Consider the following 16,972-nt stretch of genomic DNA (forward strand, 5'->3'; position numbering starts at 1 on the left):
TGATTTTGTACGAAAGATGCGACAAAGAACAGCTCGCACAAGATCTAAGAATATAAGGTCTAACCACTTCCGACCGAATTTCGAGGGAGTTGGCGCAGCGGGGCCGTGAACGTCACCTGGCTGTTCAAAGTGGGGTTAGCGGGTCCTATAGCTGTCAGTTGAAGCTGGTCCGTCGTTTGAAAATGACGTCGCCTTCGCTCGCACTGCTCCACGCAATTAGTTATATTCTGACAAATATTATATAAAATATATATATAAAATATTATAGTTCCTGTCTATATGAATATATAATATATATGATATATAATATATATATATATATATATATATATATAAACATAATAAAAAAAATATTATAGTTCCTGTCTTCCTTGGCGTTTCACAGTTTTCTTCAGTGTACCACAAAGAGAAAATGGACTCAGCCAAATGACGTCAGAAGCTGCGCAGAAGAATGTAAACGGTCTGACCTGTATATTTAGACCTTGAGCTCGCACACAGTCGCAGGACCCACTGCAAACCGGCACGTCCCTGTTGGCGATCAGGGAAATTCCTCATAGATATATGGGGTACCGTCATAATGACGGGGTGGACTATTGGGTATCCTGTAGATATACAGGGTTCCACCAAATATACTGAATAAGGTAGCACCAAAGAAAAGTCTCACCAGAAACCAGTTGGCAACATATCACAACCAAAAGAAAACCGGGCGTTCCTGTTGGATCATCGCCTCTTAAAGGTCCAACTGTATTGTGGGCAGTGTGCCACCGAAGGTAATCATGAAGAAAATGAAGATTTATACTTATAAAGTTAAACCCTCTCAGAAGACTGGAGAGTTTAATCGAAGACCTGGACAACACCAAGTGGGACATCGTGGGACTGAGCAAAGTTCGGAGTGGAAGGAAAACTGATAATGTTACAAGATAGTCACCACCTGTTCTACAATGGAGATAAGGTAAATGAAAGATCTAGTGGAATAGGATTTTTGATAAACCGAGGGGTTGCTAGTAACGTAGTGAAGTTCAGTAGTTTATCAGATAGGGTAGTTTGGGATGTGATAAAGCAGTGTAAAATGTACAGTAAAAATATTCAAGTTTATGCATCAATTTCACAGAGCTCAGACGATGATATTAAGTCCTATGGTGATTTAAAGTGTAACCACTTTAAAATCTAAAGGTGTTGTATTTTACCTGAATTATTTTTTAGTACTTCCCAAAGTCAACAATAGCTAAATGAATTGTTCAGTATTTCTGTTTTTATTGCAACTTGAAATCACTTATCCTATCCCAAAACGTCGTCTGCTTCATCCATTCAGGCCTCAGACCCCCGAACCTAAGAATGAAGGGGACTGCAAGAAACCACAAGGCCTAACTAGGCAGTTCCATGTCCATGACCACCTGTCATCCCCATCCATTAATTTGTCTGTCTCTTAAAACAACCAATAGTTTCAGCAGTCACTACATGGTTACTAAGTCTATTCCATTCATTGACCAACCTATTAGTAAACCAATTCTTGCCTATTTCCTTCTTAAATCTAGATTTGTCGAATTTAAATTCATTACTTCGAGTCCTGCCCTGTTATCTTAATTAGATGACCTTGTTTGTGTCACCCTTGTTAAAGCCTGAAATATACCAATGTATCAGCTATTTGAGTTCTTAAAAGAATGATGAGCATATAAATTAGGCTGTGAAGAATGATATCTGCAAGTTTGATGACATTTCATGAAGGAGAAATACCTGAAATGATCATAAAATCACTCGGACACGATTTCCAGACCTCAGACCCGATTTTGGACCCCAAATATTTATTTTTCTTATAGACAGACATCTTAAGAATTATATATATATATATATATTGTGTTTTGATGTCTTTGGTTCAGACTGGGAATCCTATATTTTCCATCTGTATTTCGGTTCCTATGTGCACCCAGTGTGTAAGATGATATCCTCTTAATCAATATCGCTGTTTAGTTAATAATATTCTGTAACTGCTCCAACTGATAATTCGAGAAGTTATAATATATTTATATTGCACGCTATCAGCAAAAATATCAATTGCATACAAAGATCAATTATCCCACTTTTCCCCCATAGTCCCAATGATGATGAAGTTACCCATTCACAATGAAGGCCTCTCTATGGGAAAAAATATCAGTAGGAATATGTGAAAAGATGGAAGCTCATGGGTATGAAGTTCGCTTTGAGCGGGAGATATGGGAGGCATAAATAGTTATGAATTCAAATAACAGATGGCGCTGTAAAGCACGCTGATGCTCATACATCACCAATTGTGGAAGGAGTCTGATTCCAGTATTTTGTAAATAGTACTTATTCAACTGAACATCAGTGAAATGTTATGTTTACTGTTTACAGTGATGTCTGACATTTAAACGATGAACTTGACCATATCAGGGTTAGTGAGAGATAAATGCTTAACAGGAGATGGAATTTTACAACACAATAAACAATAAGATTCCCCTGTTTGCAATGAAATAAGAGATTACCGTGAATTTCCGAATATATTCATATAAACTGCGTCATTAGATATATGTGTTTTACAATTACACAGTAAGCTACATTCAATACTAAGAACATTTACACGAGAATAATAATAAAAATAATCGAGTACAGTCTACTGTCACTTGGTCGGCCGAACAGAACGCGATGTTCAGACGCTAAGCCTTCGTCTGTGAGTATTATTACACATTGTGCTTTACTTAGCATAGTTCAATTATAACTGAAATTGAAAGTAAATAATTGGTGGGTTAAAGATACTTCTGCTGGTAGTTCCATCCATGTGTCCTCTATCACTATTCAAAAAGATGGGTTTGGCATCCTCTATACCCATTTTCCTTTGTAGTTTACATTCGTGGCGTTGCCCGTAGGGTAATTCTACTTGGTCTTGCTCATGGAAATCTGTAATGCGTCGTTAAATATTCTTTATTCACACTTCTCTTTTGGAGTGATTTTTTTTTTGTATCTCTTTCCAGTACTTGATACTTATTTAGTTAGTTACTATTACCCTATTCACCTTAGCATCAGTGGTTTAGAGGTTTAGAAGTGGGATGTGATGCCCCTCCCCCTAACTTGCCTGATCAATATTCAGTCTTACTCTCGAGACCATTCACTGTTTTTTCAACTACTACCTCTCTTGGCAAGTTTTTACATTCATCCATCTATGGATTAATTTTGTCATTGTATTTGTTTCCTTTTTTCATTATATTGTGGAGGGTACTCTAATCTTCTGCAGTTTAAACTTTAAAATGGCAGTAGATGTCAGCATTTTGTAGTTTATTATGTTCTGAGTGTTTTGTTTTATCTGTGCAGTAGACTGGATGTGTTAATACATGTATAGTACTAATTATTCCAGATATAGCATATGTAATAATTATTCCCTATGTATTATATGGTAATTGTTTTATGTAGTCATTACGCAATGGAATAACTACTCGCATACTATATAGGGAATAATATCTACATATACTATATTGGGAATTATTACTGGACATACATAAGACAAGACATTTATGAATGTTGTTTTTTGTAAAGGATCCTGTGTGTGTTCAGGATAGTGATTGGTGACCTTCCCTAGGTAACCCTTCCCCATCTTCTGGCTATTGGTATCGACTTGGCTTTTATTTGTTAGCCCTCACTGTTGTTATAGTAATAATAATAATAATAATAATAATAATAATAATAATGATAATGATAATAATGATAATAATAATAAATAATGATAATAATAATAATAATAATTTTATTTGGCATTGAATCAATATACACGAAGTGCAGATAGTTCAAAATATCAGTTACATTTGCCGAGGATAACACAAAAAGGATGTACGCTTATTTCCATTGTGGTCCTCATTAGACTGTTTTTCTACAATATGTTACACAGACAACATAGAGAGGGGGGACCAGAGATAGTCATGAGTAATGCCAATCGTACACATACGACACATAAACGTTATTTTAGATGTGCTAATACTACTAAAATGTTCGTAACACGTAGGATATTGAGACAAAACCTTGAGCATCATCACAATAAGGAACATTGCATTATCATTATGCATCAGGAACAACAACATATTGCTAAAAGGTACCATAACAGTATGAGTGCAGAGTACCAGATCAGTGTAGTACAATTAATGATAAACTAAGAGTAAATATCAATGTGCGGAAAACTAGTACTTTAGTCTTTATGCTTCACTCAAAATCCGACAGGTATTATCGAAAACATGATTGTTCCTATTTCCTGTTCAGAAAACTGCACACGAACTAAGACCTTCCCCAATTAGAACTAATACATCTGTTGTTGGTGAAGAGTGGGCGGAATACTCCCCAGATTCTCATATTACTGACTTTTGAGACAGCTAGCACCAAACGTATCGCACAGGAAAATTAGTTTGTACCCAGCCTCAAATATTTTATTTAATCAAGGGGTAGTTCCCAGCCTCCCCTGTCGAGGTATTCAATAACAAATTAATTTGCCACAACAACATACCAAAGGAAAGTTCACACGCATTGCTTATCATATATTAGCGCACTTCTTACCTTACATTAGGCGGCTAGTTCCCAGTCAGGCGTGATAACAAAACTGCATTACAACAAAATACGTATTGTGGAATACTAGTACTAGACATGGAATATGAGCACTATTTTGTACCTTATAAAGAAAACACAATATTAGATAAAATGAAACTTTAATAGTTATGTGGTGCTCAGTTGCAGGATGAATTGTTTGTAAATCATCTTTAACGCACACGCACAAGATTGATTCAATTGTTTCAAAAGTTGTACTGCGGAAGGCACCCCTGAAAAATTGTCCTAACAAGGGTAATTAAGTTCATATACATGTTTACAGTCATATGTTATCGGTTTGATTTTGAAGAAGTCGATGAAGTTTGGGGTGATGCCTTTAGATATAATTTTAAGGTGAACAGAGAGATTCGGATATGACAGAGAATTCAGGACATGAATGATGAAGTAGAACGGTAGCGAGAGAAGTATAATTCAATAGTATAATGCACTAGAGTTCATTTGAATATCGTATTATCTCTATAATTAGTCAGATATTGATACATGGCCTATCTTATAAGGTATGTACTTAACAATAAAGGTCAAAAGGAGAGTTATTTTCTTTGAAGCTTCGTAGGTGGGGGGACGCCTTGTAGGGGGGCTGCTTACGGCACATTTCTGATTGCAAACGGTTCCCGCTTTCTCAGTAGTTGCGATTGGCTTGATTGAAAACATCAAACATGGTGCGCGGGATTCAAAAGAAAGGAAGAGGGCAAGTGAAATTTAACATTTGTTTTACATGGTTAATTGTTATACATATATTTATCCATGCCGAAATAATCATAGAAAATATTCCCCTCAAAAGTAACTTCAGTCGAAATCTATTGGAGTTGTAGATGATACCTGCCAGGCCATGGGTACACTGTATTTGAAAAAACTACTTAATGGATAGAAAATATTGTGTACAAATTGGTGACTCCTATTCATCATTTGAGACTTTATTCAAAAGTTTACCCCCAGGGCAGTGTTTTAGGGCCAATTTTGTTTATATAAATATAATAATGGGGGTATCAAGAGTTAGGTCCTGCTGATGACACTTATTTTTCAATATATATATATTATATTTATAATATTGATGATACAGCTGTATTTTGCTATCTGTTGGGGAATGGATTGTGCTTAAATGTAAGGAAAACTGAACATATGATTATTGGAAATAAAGGGTAAAGGCAAGCTATAGTTATAATAGTAACCTAGCCTCTAGGTGATACAATTATTATCATGAATATATTGAATATCATAATCATGGTTACTGGTAGTTAATGGCATTTCAGTTGACAATAGCAATTTGTCTTTCTATGATCGAATAATTTGGTTAAAATGCTGGTTACAATTTAGGAAATTGCATTTATTAAGAACTACATTGATGTAAGTTCTCTGAAAAAGATTGTAATTAACCGTGTTGTTACTAGACTTGATTATTGTAATTCTATATACTGTAATCTACCAAATGTTCAACTGAAGAAGTTACAAAATATTTTGAATAGAGCTGCAAGATTAATTAAGGGTGTTTCTCATTGTTATAACACCTGTATTGATTTGCACTGGCTGCCCATAAAAGCTAGAATTAAGTATGAAATATGTGTGATGACTCGTAAAGTTCTACAAACTGGAAAACCATTATAATTAAGGAATCTTGGAGGTGGTCCACCCTATTCAGCTGAGGAAGGCATAAACACCTGTTGAGCTAACTCAGGTCTGACTCTATTTGAACCCCGAGTTGTATTGTGTTGGTTTTTCCTCTTTTAAGTCAGCCTCCCCAAGATGGATTCAGACAAGGACGCTCATGCCTCTCGCAACTACTCACCCATTACGATAAAATACTGGATGACACCAAAGATGGGGATAACGTCGATGTCATATACCTGGACTTTGCTAAAGCGTTTGATAAAGTGGACACAAACTACGAGCGCTTGGAATATGCGGAGTCCTAGGAAAATGGCTACACAGCTTCTTGTCTGATAGGAAACAACAAGTCATCATACAGGGATATCCTTCACAGGCAAGCAGTGTAATCAGCGGTGTTCCCCAAGGTACTGTACTGGGCCCCCTACTGTTCCTCATCATGATAGGGGACATAGATAGAGACCTTAAACACTCTACAGCTACATCCTTCGCAGATGACATGCGAATCGAATTGAAGATACGTACACAACATGATGCCGATGACCTGCAGCAAGACCTTAATGAAATCCTGAGGTGGGCAGAGGAGAACAACATGGCACTGAACGGAGACAAATTCGAACTTTTACGCTATGGCCACCAATTGGATCTCAAGACCTCAACAAATTACTATTGTGGCCAACAAGAGATCATTGCAAAGGACGTAGTAAAAGATCTGGGAGTGAGCATGAGTAGCGATGCCTCCTTCTATCATCACATAAACAAAACAACATTAAAAGCAAGGCACCTATCAGGGTGGATCCTACGTACCTTCCAGACAAGAAGTCCAAGATGTATGCTGACCCTGTGGAAATCACTAGTCTTACCACACCTGGAATACTGCTGCCAACTCTGGTCTCCCCAGAAAATATCAGAGATCACGGAGATTGAAGGACCCCAAAGGACCTTCACCAGTAAAATACATGGGCTCCAGGAACTGAACTACTGGGAGAGGCTGAAAGAGTTGCAGCTGTTTTCTCTTCAACGGCGCAGGGAACGCTACATCATTATCTACATCTGGAAGGTGCTAGAAAAGAGGGTGCCCAACACTGGAATCCAAGTTACAGTTCACCAAAGAAGAGGGAGGCTGTGTTATGTGAGGACCACTCCCGGATCAACATTGAGCATAAAGTCCAAAATACACAATAGCTTCTCGTTCAGTGGGCCAAGATTGTTCAACTGCATCCCGCCTCAACTGAGAAATATAACAGGGGTGTCTCCAGACACCTTCAAAAAACATCTGGATATATGGTTGGCCAAAATACCAGACCAGCCGCCAACACCAGGATACACCAGCCCCAATGCCAATCGACTAATCGATTGGACCACGGATAGGAGGGGGCACAGTGGGACCCCAGTCTAGCTGCATCGATCACCGACAGAAGTCATCTAAGTGTAATAGTCTTACACTTGATCTATGACATAATGTCAGCATCTGAGATTTCAAGGATAAACTCAAGATGTTCCTGTTCTCTGAAAGTTACGATATAGAAGAGCTCACCATCAGCAAGGAATACAGGTCATGAAATTGAAGTATATCTTTATAGATGTGAGGGTCCTGCAGAATACCATTGGTGGAGGGGGACCAAATAAACAAGAACTACAAGTAACCATATGAGAGTCCTGTGTGCAAGTCATTTGTTCACCATTGAATAAATGTGAAAGGGGAAGGAATAAGGTGAGGGATTTAGACAAAATCATGAAAGGAAAAAGGTGTGGAGGGCAACTAGGGATAGCTTTCCAATATCTTGTTTGCAATAGGAAATGAAGGAATCAGGTGGGGTAAAAAATATATATATATATATATATATATATATATTTTTTTTTTTTCTATATATATATATATATATATATATATATATATATATATATATATATATATATATATATATTTTTTTCTCTTTCTTTTCTATCATTGGGTATCTTTGGATGATGACTCCTTCTAGACATTTTCTTTGAATTTCGTTGGGCTCATGTACCAGAAGTAGCTCCACCTTTTCCCAGTCCATCAGGTGGTTTTTATTACTGTTCCTGTGTGTAACACAAGTGTTGGTGGTGACATGGCGGATCCATATTTTCAGGACACGTGCTATTTCCCAAATGCAGGACTTGTTACATTCCGAGCACAGAATCTGATAGACACTGGCTTTATTGTCAGGCTTCTTAAAGGTGTCTTTTATTGTCCTACTGGAATTGTGCACTACTAGCAAATTTCTTTTCTATTTTTTGTCATTATACATGCTGGATCATTTGGTCCTAGTATGTGTCTTGGGACTACCACAGACTGTATATTAATTGCCACCATTCTTAAGTTAAAGTTATCAAGTATTTAATGTTAGATATGTGGGAAGTATTGATGGAAGGATCAGTTTTGAAGTTATGTTAGCTGGGGTGAGAGTGGTATGTGTGGCATAGTAATAATAGTTGTTGCTTTGAGATCATTGACTAGAAACCTAAAGCCCCACTGCAGAAGCTGGTCTTCAAGCCACTGTATAGATCTCTCAGGGAAGATACATCTGATTGTTGTCTCTTGTAGTATGGGAGTGTTTCTGTGTAGGAGGAAAGGACCAGTCACTGGTTCTCAGCTCTCCTTTGAAAATTTAGAAGTAATGGAGTCCTGGGCCTGGTCCATTGACTGAGTGACAACTTTATGCAGTTACATCTCTAGATAGAAGTGAGGGTATTCATGAGTTTTGATGGGCAGAAGTAAGAGAATTTTGTTATATGACTTGCAGGTATCTTCTCTGGGTTTTGTGACTTGATTCTTTCTAGGAACGTTTTGATAATTCAAAAATCACTACTTTTACCCAGTTAGTATGACATAAAGGATCATTCCATCAATACTTTTTGTAACTAAGGTAGTTATTTTGTAACAAAAAAAAATTAGCCTTATAAGTACTGATATATCTAAAATTACAGTAGTATTGAGTGGGGTGTATTGATTTTTTTTAAACAGTCAGTATTGCAAAGTTATTTGATTCAACATGCTATTCATGTGTTGCTTATTAGATATGCCTAGGCTATAACTACAAACTTTGCATTTACAACTTTTCAGTAGGAAGTTGTTAAAAGCATGTTATTGGTTCATCTTGAACAAGCTTTCTTACCCCCATGAAATTTCATGTTACAAAACCAATAGTTTTGGTAAATTTACTCTCCTGTAGTTGAGATTTTAGATTAATTATTTTTTGCATGAAAGGTTTAATGTGTATCTAAGGGATGGTAGAGTGCCTGAGGACAGGAGGAGTGCTTGTATAGTTCCACTTTACAAGAGAAAAGGGGATAATTGTGAGTAGTAGTTTCAGAGGGATCGGTTTGTTGGCTTATGGGGAGGGTTTTAATTAAAGAGATTAGGAGAGGTACAGAAGGGGTAACTGGTGAGGAACAATGGGTTTAGGAAAGGTAAGGGTTGCATGGATCAGATTTTTGTGGTAATGCAGATATGTGAGAAAGATAAGTTTTTTTTTTTTTTTTTTTTTTTTTTTTTTTTTTTTTTTTTTTTTATATTAGGAGAGGCTTATGCCAGGGTAGATTGGAAGGCACTGTGGGAGCTTTTGTAGATATGGGGTTGAGGACAATCAAGAGTTTTTAGGAGACTAGTTGAGCCTTAAGAATCATTTAGATAAACACCTAAGCAAGATGCTGTAATGACTATCATTTATTTTATATTTGTTTATTTGTTTTGTTATTATTTGTCTGTTTATTATTATTTGCTTTAGTCTCATTTATTATTATTTATGTCAATTTATTATTATTTACTATTTACCTGTTTGTTTATTATTTAACTATATGCATTTATTTGTGTATTTATTTACATTTTTATTTATTCATTTATTCATCATTATTATGTTTTTTTTCCTACATCTGACCTAGATATGGACCAAAAGGTCTCCTGTCAGCATGCTCCACCTTTGTAACTTTGTTAGAATGGGAAGTGGAGAGAGCGAGGGATTTGAGGTCAAGGTGGGACTGTGTCAGGGATGTGTCATGTCACTGTGGCTGTTCTTTGTATACAGGGATGGGATGGTGCACGAGGTATAGGTGAGGGTAATGGGTAGGGGGACTGTAGATGGTTAAAGAAAACAGAAAGAATTGGGAGGTGCCAAGATGTGAGGGAGGGAAGAGGGTGGAGAGGAGTGGAGTATGTAGGGGATGGAATGGGTGGGAGTGGTTTCTATGCCCTTTTTTTTTTTTTTTTTTTTTTTTTTGCTACCTCCCGTATAAGGGGGGAAAAAGCTATTATGGTTTAGAGTACAGAACCAAATAAGGAAAATATTTCTCAAATCACTCCCACTCAATACTACAATGAAAATTGTGCAATTTTTGTCAGACCAGGTAATTTTTGATTATATGTAAAAATCAGTTGGTCATTATGATATTGCTATTTCTTGGTTGTCAGTGGGTTTCAGGAGTGCTGTTACCTAATCTGATCCCTGTTTCAGGGTTTGATAAAATCAGGTCAGCAACATGGATTACTTGACCAAACTATTTTTTTGGTCTTCAAGGTATGCGCAGCTATTTTTCAGCGATAACTCTGAAATTGTGCTTATATGCTTGTTTCTTTTCTTGTGTGTTTGTAATATTGTGTTTTTATTTTTGGATGCATTCTTGTAAGATTACCTAAGTGCTGTATTTAGGATATTTTTTCTGCACCTGAATTTTATTTTTATGCAATATTGTCCAGGATAAAATGAGATTACATTGGATTGTATATATTTTGATGTATGTGAATTGAGCTTGTGTAGATTGGTCTTAGTAATATAGTATGGCTTGAAGGGGACCAAAACTACTACTACTTTTTCTTCAGTTACAGCAGTATAAGTCTGGTATACTATTTTGAAATTGTAGTCTCTTTTTCAGCAATTTTAAGGTTCCAATATGGCATATTCTATCATTACAGTACATGATTAGAATTTCTCCTGTCTCCCCCTCTCTCTCTTTCACTTTCTCTTATTCTTACTCTTACTGCCCCAATAGAAAGCCCAGTTTGTGGTATGTGATGCAGCTGCATGTCGTGAACCAAATATATATTTTGTTGACAAGTATTTATTGTTTTCTATCAGCATAGGACCAATGATAAATAACTTGTGGTGGTCATTCAAGAGGGACATCAGAGATAATTATCTCCCCACCACCCATCTTTAGAACTGAACACCCTCACTTCCATCTGGAGATGCAGTCCAAAGTACTTTGGTCTTTGTAGGCATTGAGGAGCTTGTGCCAGTTGCGACTGAAGCCATCATCTTTGCTCTATGCACTTAGACTCTTGGGGGTTGGTAACCGTTACTGCTGGAAATCAGAGAGAAAGGCAAGATTCAAACCCTTGACTAACCCAATGTGATCTCTCTGTCAACTTATGCCAGGTTACTTTATGTAGAAGCAGACTTGTGCAAATAAAGCATAATAGTCCAAAGTTTGCTTACATAAAGATCTATGGGGAGAGTTTGGGGGGGGGGACTGTGACCAGCTACTGTGGCAGTGCAATTTTCCATTCAGTGAAACTTACGGCAAGTTATTTCACCAACTAAAAGGTCACATTTGATCGGAGATGGGGGTTGATGACTGCGGCCCAGATTTTCTTTATTTTATTACTGGTCTTGCTCTTTATGAACTGGCATCATTGGACATTTTACACTGCAACTACTTTCTTCATATGTAAACTTGATTATGAGCCTTGAAACTACAGGTCATTCCAGTGTGTGATTTGTAGGCATTCACATTGCATGTTTTGTAGTAGTATAATTTAGCAAGATACCAGTAAGCACTTCTTGTCCAGGACCACTATGCTTGAAATATATATGATATAGACATACAACCAATGAGATACTCTCCTTACTTTTGGGCACTTGCACTCTGAATGTTATTAAACAATTATATTCATTGTTATGGTTACCATTTGATAGTGGAAAGGTTAAACCTAACTTAGTTTCTATTGTACCAAGATGGTCCTTCTAGTTTTAGATATCTGTTTTACTGCAGAGTATCTGCTCACTGATGAATATGTCTAACCAAACTCATGAAACCCCTCATATACCAAGGGATACCTACTTTTATTATTGCTTCTACTGGGCAAATTTGATTTAGCTGCATGTTACCCATTTGATAGCTGAAGTGTAATAGCCAGTAGGGTCCTAGGTTATATCATTGTCCTGTTTCTTAAGCATGATTTAAGTTTTATGCATACTGTACAGTTGTTGCATAATTTGCAAATTTTAATATTTATAAGGTAATTCTGAGTTTTAGAAGGCAATTTTGAAAATTCACAATATACCCTCCTACAGTCCTCAGACCTTCACTTATGTCTATGTAAAGAAACATTGAACTATTTAATGTATTGTATTTGTGTCAATTGTATAACAGTCTGGAACCATACATAAGTTTAAAATGAGGAATAATAATTCAATATTTAAGATACAGGATCTTTTGAGCATAGCTACCTTCCTGTATACAACCAAGTAAATACAGATAACTGTAGGTACGGCACACACTAACTATGCAATAATGAAAATCTGTCTTAGGATTGTAACCTGCCAATGTTGATATAAAAATTGCTTTATCACCTTTATCTGAGCTGCTCTAATATGGTTAAACCTAGGTATTCTAGTCTTGCCTTGTGTGTATTATCTGCCAGACTTGTGGCCATTCTGGTTACTGCTCTATCCTGTATCTTTTTGTGAGGTGACCACACCATTCCTGCATATTCCAGTTAGGGGAAGATCAACCTTCAAGGAGAAATAGGTATAATGAATCTAGTGAAATGCCTTCATTTTAGGTTGGTCAATCATTGCCTTGAGTATCACTGACTGAAACCCCAGAGCAATTTGCAAGGAACCTAAGGCCTTTCAATAGATGTCCCTCTGAAGAAACTTTGGAGTGTATTAGGCTGTGTTTACACAAAGTTAATAAAATTATTCAATTCATGAAGAATCAACACTTCATGAATCGTGTTGATTCGCCATACTGTACTAGTTCCAATGTTACCATTTACACCCGGAGAATTGAAACAGTTCAAATCATGCTGACTTGCCTGGTGTAAACAGTTACATTGAAACTAGTGTGGCAAATCAACACGATTCATAAATATTTGTTGATTCTTCATGAATTTCGCTTAGTGTATACGCAGCCTTAGTGTGGGACAGTTTGTGTGTCAGTGGCTGAAAGAAGTACAAGGTAAGCAGTTTCTAGTTGTCAGCTCTCCTTGTATTAAAAGGTGGAACTACAAACTAAGAGATATCTTGGGCCCAGTTCAAAGATCAACTGTAAGCCCCCCCCTGGGCTACACCTCTAAATGGAAGCAAGGAGTTGATTGGGTTTGAAGATGGGCAGCAGGGAGATATGACTGATGTCCTTGTTACAGGACTGCCTCATGCAAGTACCCATTGTTGGTCTTACATGGATTGGGTAGTATACAAAATTGTTAAAAGCCACTTTGTACCACATTGCATGGTACATATATCATCAGGCTTGTTGAAGTAAACAAGAACAATTGTATGCTGCTGTCATGTAATGTAATATGTAAACTGGATTTTTCATTTTCTTTGTTTTAATGCCTAAAGAGTTTCAACTGTGCAGGGTCAAGACAGTTTAGGGAAAAGTTATTCATTTTATACATTAGTAACGCCTTCAAGAGTGGCATATTTGATATGAAATTTGGTATTGGCTAATGGTAGGTTTGAGTCATGGGGAGATCCTGGACTAAATATTATGAATTGAGATCATTGTCATTTTGAGTTGTCCCGAAACAATAGAATTGTGAGGCATTACCAGAACATTTAAAAGATATGACATTATGTAAAGAGAATTAGATTTTAGTAAACCTTGCTAAGTTGGCTCAATTGGGAGAGAATGTTTCAATTAATTGGCAAATGTTCATTGGCCTTTTGAATGTGTACGGTATATCCTTTATAGGTACCCTTGTCACCTCCAGTTCTTCATATATTGCAGAGGGTCTTTTTTATATTTCAACATCAACATTCAGTGGACATGATTGTAATTATACATATTTTATTTTAATCACTTGTTCAAAACAACTAGGTGACCATCTCACCACCAAGAAACAAACACAATTCGTTTATTCACTTTGGTATATGTGATTAGCCAGCCTCCATATCCTATACCACATTTAACTTTAAAGTTATAGGGAGTGCCTTTAATTTCATTCCCTTTCTCTCTGATGAGGTAACTTCAGGACCTTCCATTGTGTGGGTGTTTGGAGTTACTACATGCACTTGGATGACTCACTGCTATGATGGACTAGCCATTCCTTCTCAGAAGTGCCAACTTGTCAGCAGGAGGATGTCAACTTATAAAATCTGAGTTGGAGAATGCTGACTTGGCAAGGTTTTACTATAATTCCTTTTAGTGTGCTGAGTTGATTTCTTTCGAGATTCCCAGTTCAAGAAGCTGCTTATGGTGGGCATATTTGCAGATAATGCATGCTGCATTGTAATGTGTAGATTTGACAGGCTTGATTTTATTTTGTTTGCTTTATAAATTGTTGTACAGTGTTAATTATGAATGTTTATGGTTTTGTACGCAATCTTGAAGTACTTTTTTAGTATGATAAAGCACCTATATAACTCACAGCCATGCTATTAAAAAAAGATTATGAACTGAATACTAAAGTAACAGTAAATTAAGATTACCTGTAGAATATATGAGGTGCTATCCAAGATTTTAGGGACTGCTGCTGCACTGCTCAATGATTGTAGTGCAGGATGCACTGGTAGATGGTAGTACTTGCATATCTTGGGAGTCCGTGTACACAAACCAAATGATTGAGTGGATATACTGGCTTCTCATGATCTTTTACTTGAAATTTTGTATGCATTGTGTGGCAATTTTACAGTGGATCTGAAGAAGGGACAGCAAATGTGTATGAAATTTTGTGCAAATCTCAGGAAAAGTGTGACTGAGGTTGTGCAAATATTGATGGAAAAAAGCCAGAGCTCTACACAGGTGTCTCAATAAAGTAAAGTGCTTTGTTCATTGCCATATGGACAACCATTGACAATGATGAACACACAAAGAGGCCCATCAGGTTTACAACACCTGATATTGTTGCCAAATTCTAAAAACTTGTTTGTGAGGATGGATGTCAAATCATTGATGGCCTTGTTGACGTGAATTGGGTAGGGGATATGCCAACAAATTCTGACTGCTGAATTGGGCGTGCATCATGTCACTGGCAGATTTGTGCTAAGGATCCTGACAACTTATAAGATGCCGCAGTGTGTTGGGTGTTTGCCAGGTTCTATAGACTGTCTTTGCTGATACAACCTTCTCCATGGTTATCAGAGGTGATGAAAACTGGTTTTACTGTTATGGCCCTAAAACCAAGCAACAATGCTCCTTATGGGAATACACACACGCACTTCTACAGTCAATTTGATTTCAGATCTGGAAGGTGAAGGGGTGTTGAGCAAGGAAGGGAGAAGGCAAGAGGTAGGGGGTGAGAGGAGAATGTCTGTGTATACTGTGATGCAAGGAAAAGAGGATATAGGGAGTGGTTATGTGTGAATGATATTTTGAAATAGCCCAACAGGATTTTTCCCCATCTCTTACTCTGCATGAGGGGATGGAGAGGGGGATCACTGATTAAGTGAAGCAGCCTTGCTGTGGATGTGCTTTGTCTTGCTGCATTGCTTCTGACCCAGGGCAGTCGGTGGGATACAGGGATGACCCATCACCCATGAGGAGCTAATATGAGAGGGAGCAAAGGGTGGTGGATGGGAGTAGATATTTGCCTTTTGACTTGGATACCTCCCTTGCAAGGGGAAAAGAGCCCTTGGTATATAGATAGTAGCAGCAGTCTTGAGAATATTGGAGAGCACTTTGTAAGTTTGTCCTGTGTGCCAAGCATTGTTTTAATCTAAGTTGCAGTGTCCAAAATGTCTGTTTTGTGCAACTGAACTGATCCCTGCATATGATTGTATTATAATCTGTCTTTCCATGACTTCAACCGTGTTGCCTGTCCTGGTACCCAAGCATTTTAGCTGTACCACCAAAAGAGTGACTAAAAGAATTGTTCTTGTAGAGATAAGATGAATATTTGTAATAAGATAGAAAAAGGATGCCAGTTTGACATTGGAGAGCTGACAGTTGGAGACTGTTCTCTTCCTACAATTTTGAGCTGGTAACATAGAAACAGTCCCACACTGATATAACACTCAGCAGTCCAGTGTCTTCCCAGAGAGGAATGAGAGAGGTCCCAATGACAATTACCAGCCACTGTGAGGCTGTGGGTTTTTCACTTATGAAAATCAAGGCAATGATTAGTTGGTTAAAATTAGCATGCACAACATGAAAACTACTTTAGGAGTATTCTTTTCAAACATCCACAATAACCCATCTCAACATCACAATACATCCATACAAAAGCACCCAAATACAAGTATGAGGATAGACTAAAAGCACTGGGTTTGCCAACCTTGAAAGATTGAAGAGAAAGAGGATTCAGGTCACTAAAGGGGATAGATTCCATTGACAAAAAATCTTTTGATTAAAGAAGAGATCACGGGAACAAATTGAGAAAGACCACTTGTCTAAAATATGTGAAGAAATACAGTTCTCCAAGCTAGAATGATACATGAATTAAAATCTAAATATGATAATTGGAAATCAGGGTATAGAGTTGGAATTGTATATTAGTTTAAGGCTAGGTATGAAAAAATTGGAGAACAGCAGACAGGACCAAAGGAGCACTGCTCTTCTCCTGTATACTACAGTTAGGTAA

At 37.2% G+C, this 16,972-nt stretch overlaps 1 protein-coding gene across 4 annotated transcripts in view; it reads left to right on the forward strand.

Moving 5' to 3' along the window:
* The first annotated feature begins 2,318 nt into the window (after positions 1-2,318).
* The window catches only part of LOC143037932 (histone H3.3C-like), a 28,335-nt gene continuing 13,681 nt past the window's right edge, over positions 2,319-16,972 (forward strand). The window contains exons 1-2 of one of the 4 annotated variants that reach the window (XM_076206612.1): positions 2,319-2,686; positions 10,680-10,742. In XM_076206612.1, coding sequence (XP_076062727.1) covers positions 10,705-10,742 — 38 coding nt within the window. In that variant the 5' untranslated portion in view covers positions 2,319-2,686; positions 10,680-10,704. Of the gene's footprint in view, positions 2,687-5,177; positions 5,288-10,679; positions 10,743-16,972 lie in introns of those variants that run through there. The other 3 variants (XM_076206614.1, XM_076206613.1, XM_076206615.1) reach the window with 3 other exon arrangements.

Source organism: Oratosquilla oratoria, chromosome 23 (assembly GCF_046742065.1).
Source record: "Oratosquilla oratoria isolate Oo_2021 chromosome 23, ASM4674206v1, whole genome shotgun sequence".
Taxonomy (NCBI): Eukaryota; Metazoa; Arthropoda; class Malacostraca; order Stomatopoda; family Squillidae; genus Oratosquilla; species Oratosquilla oratoria.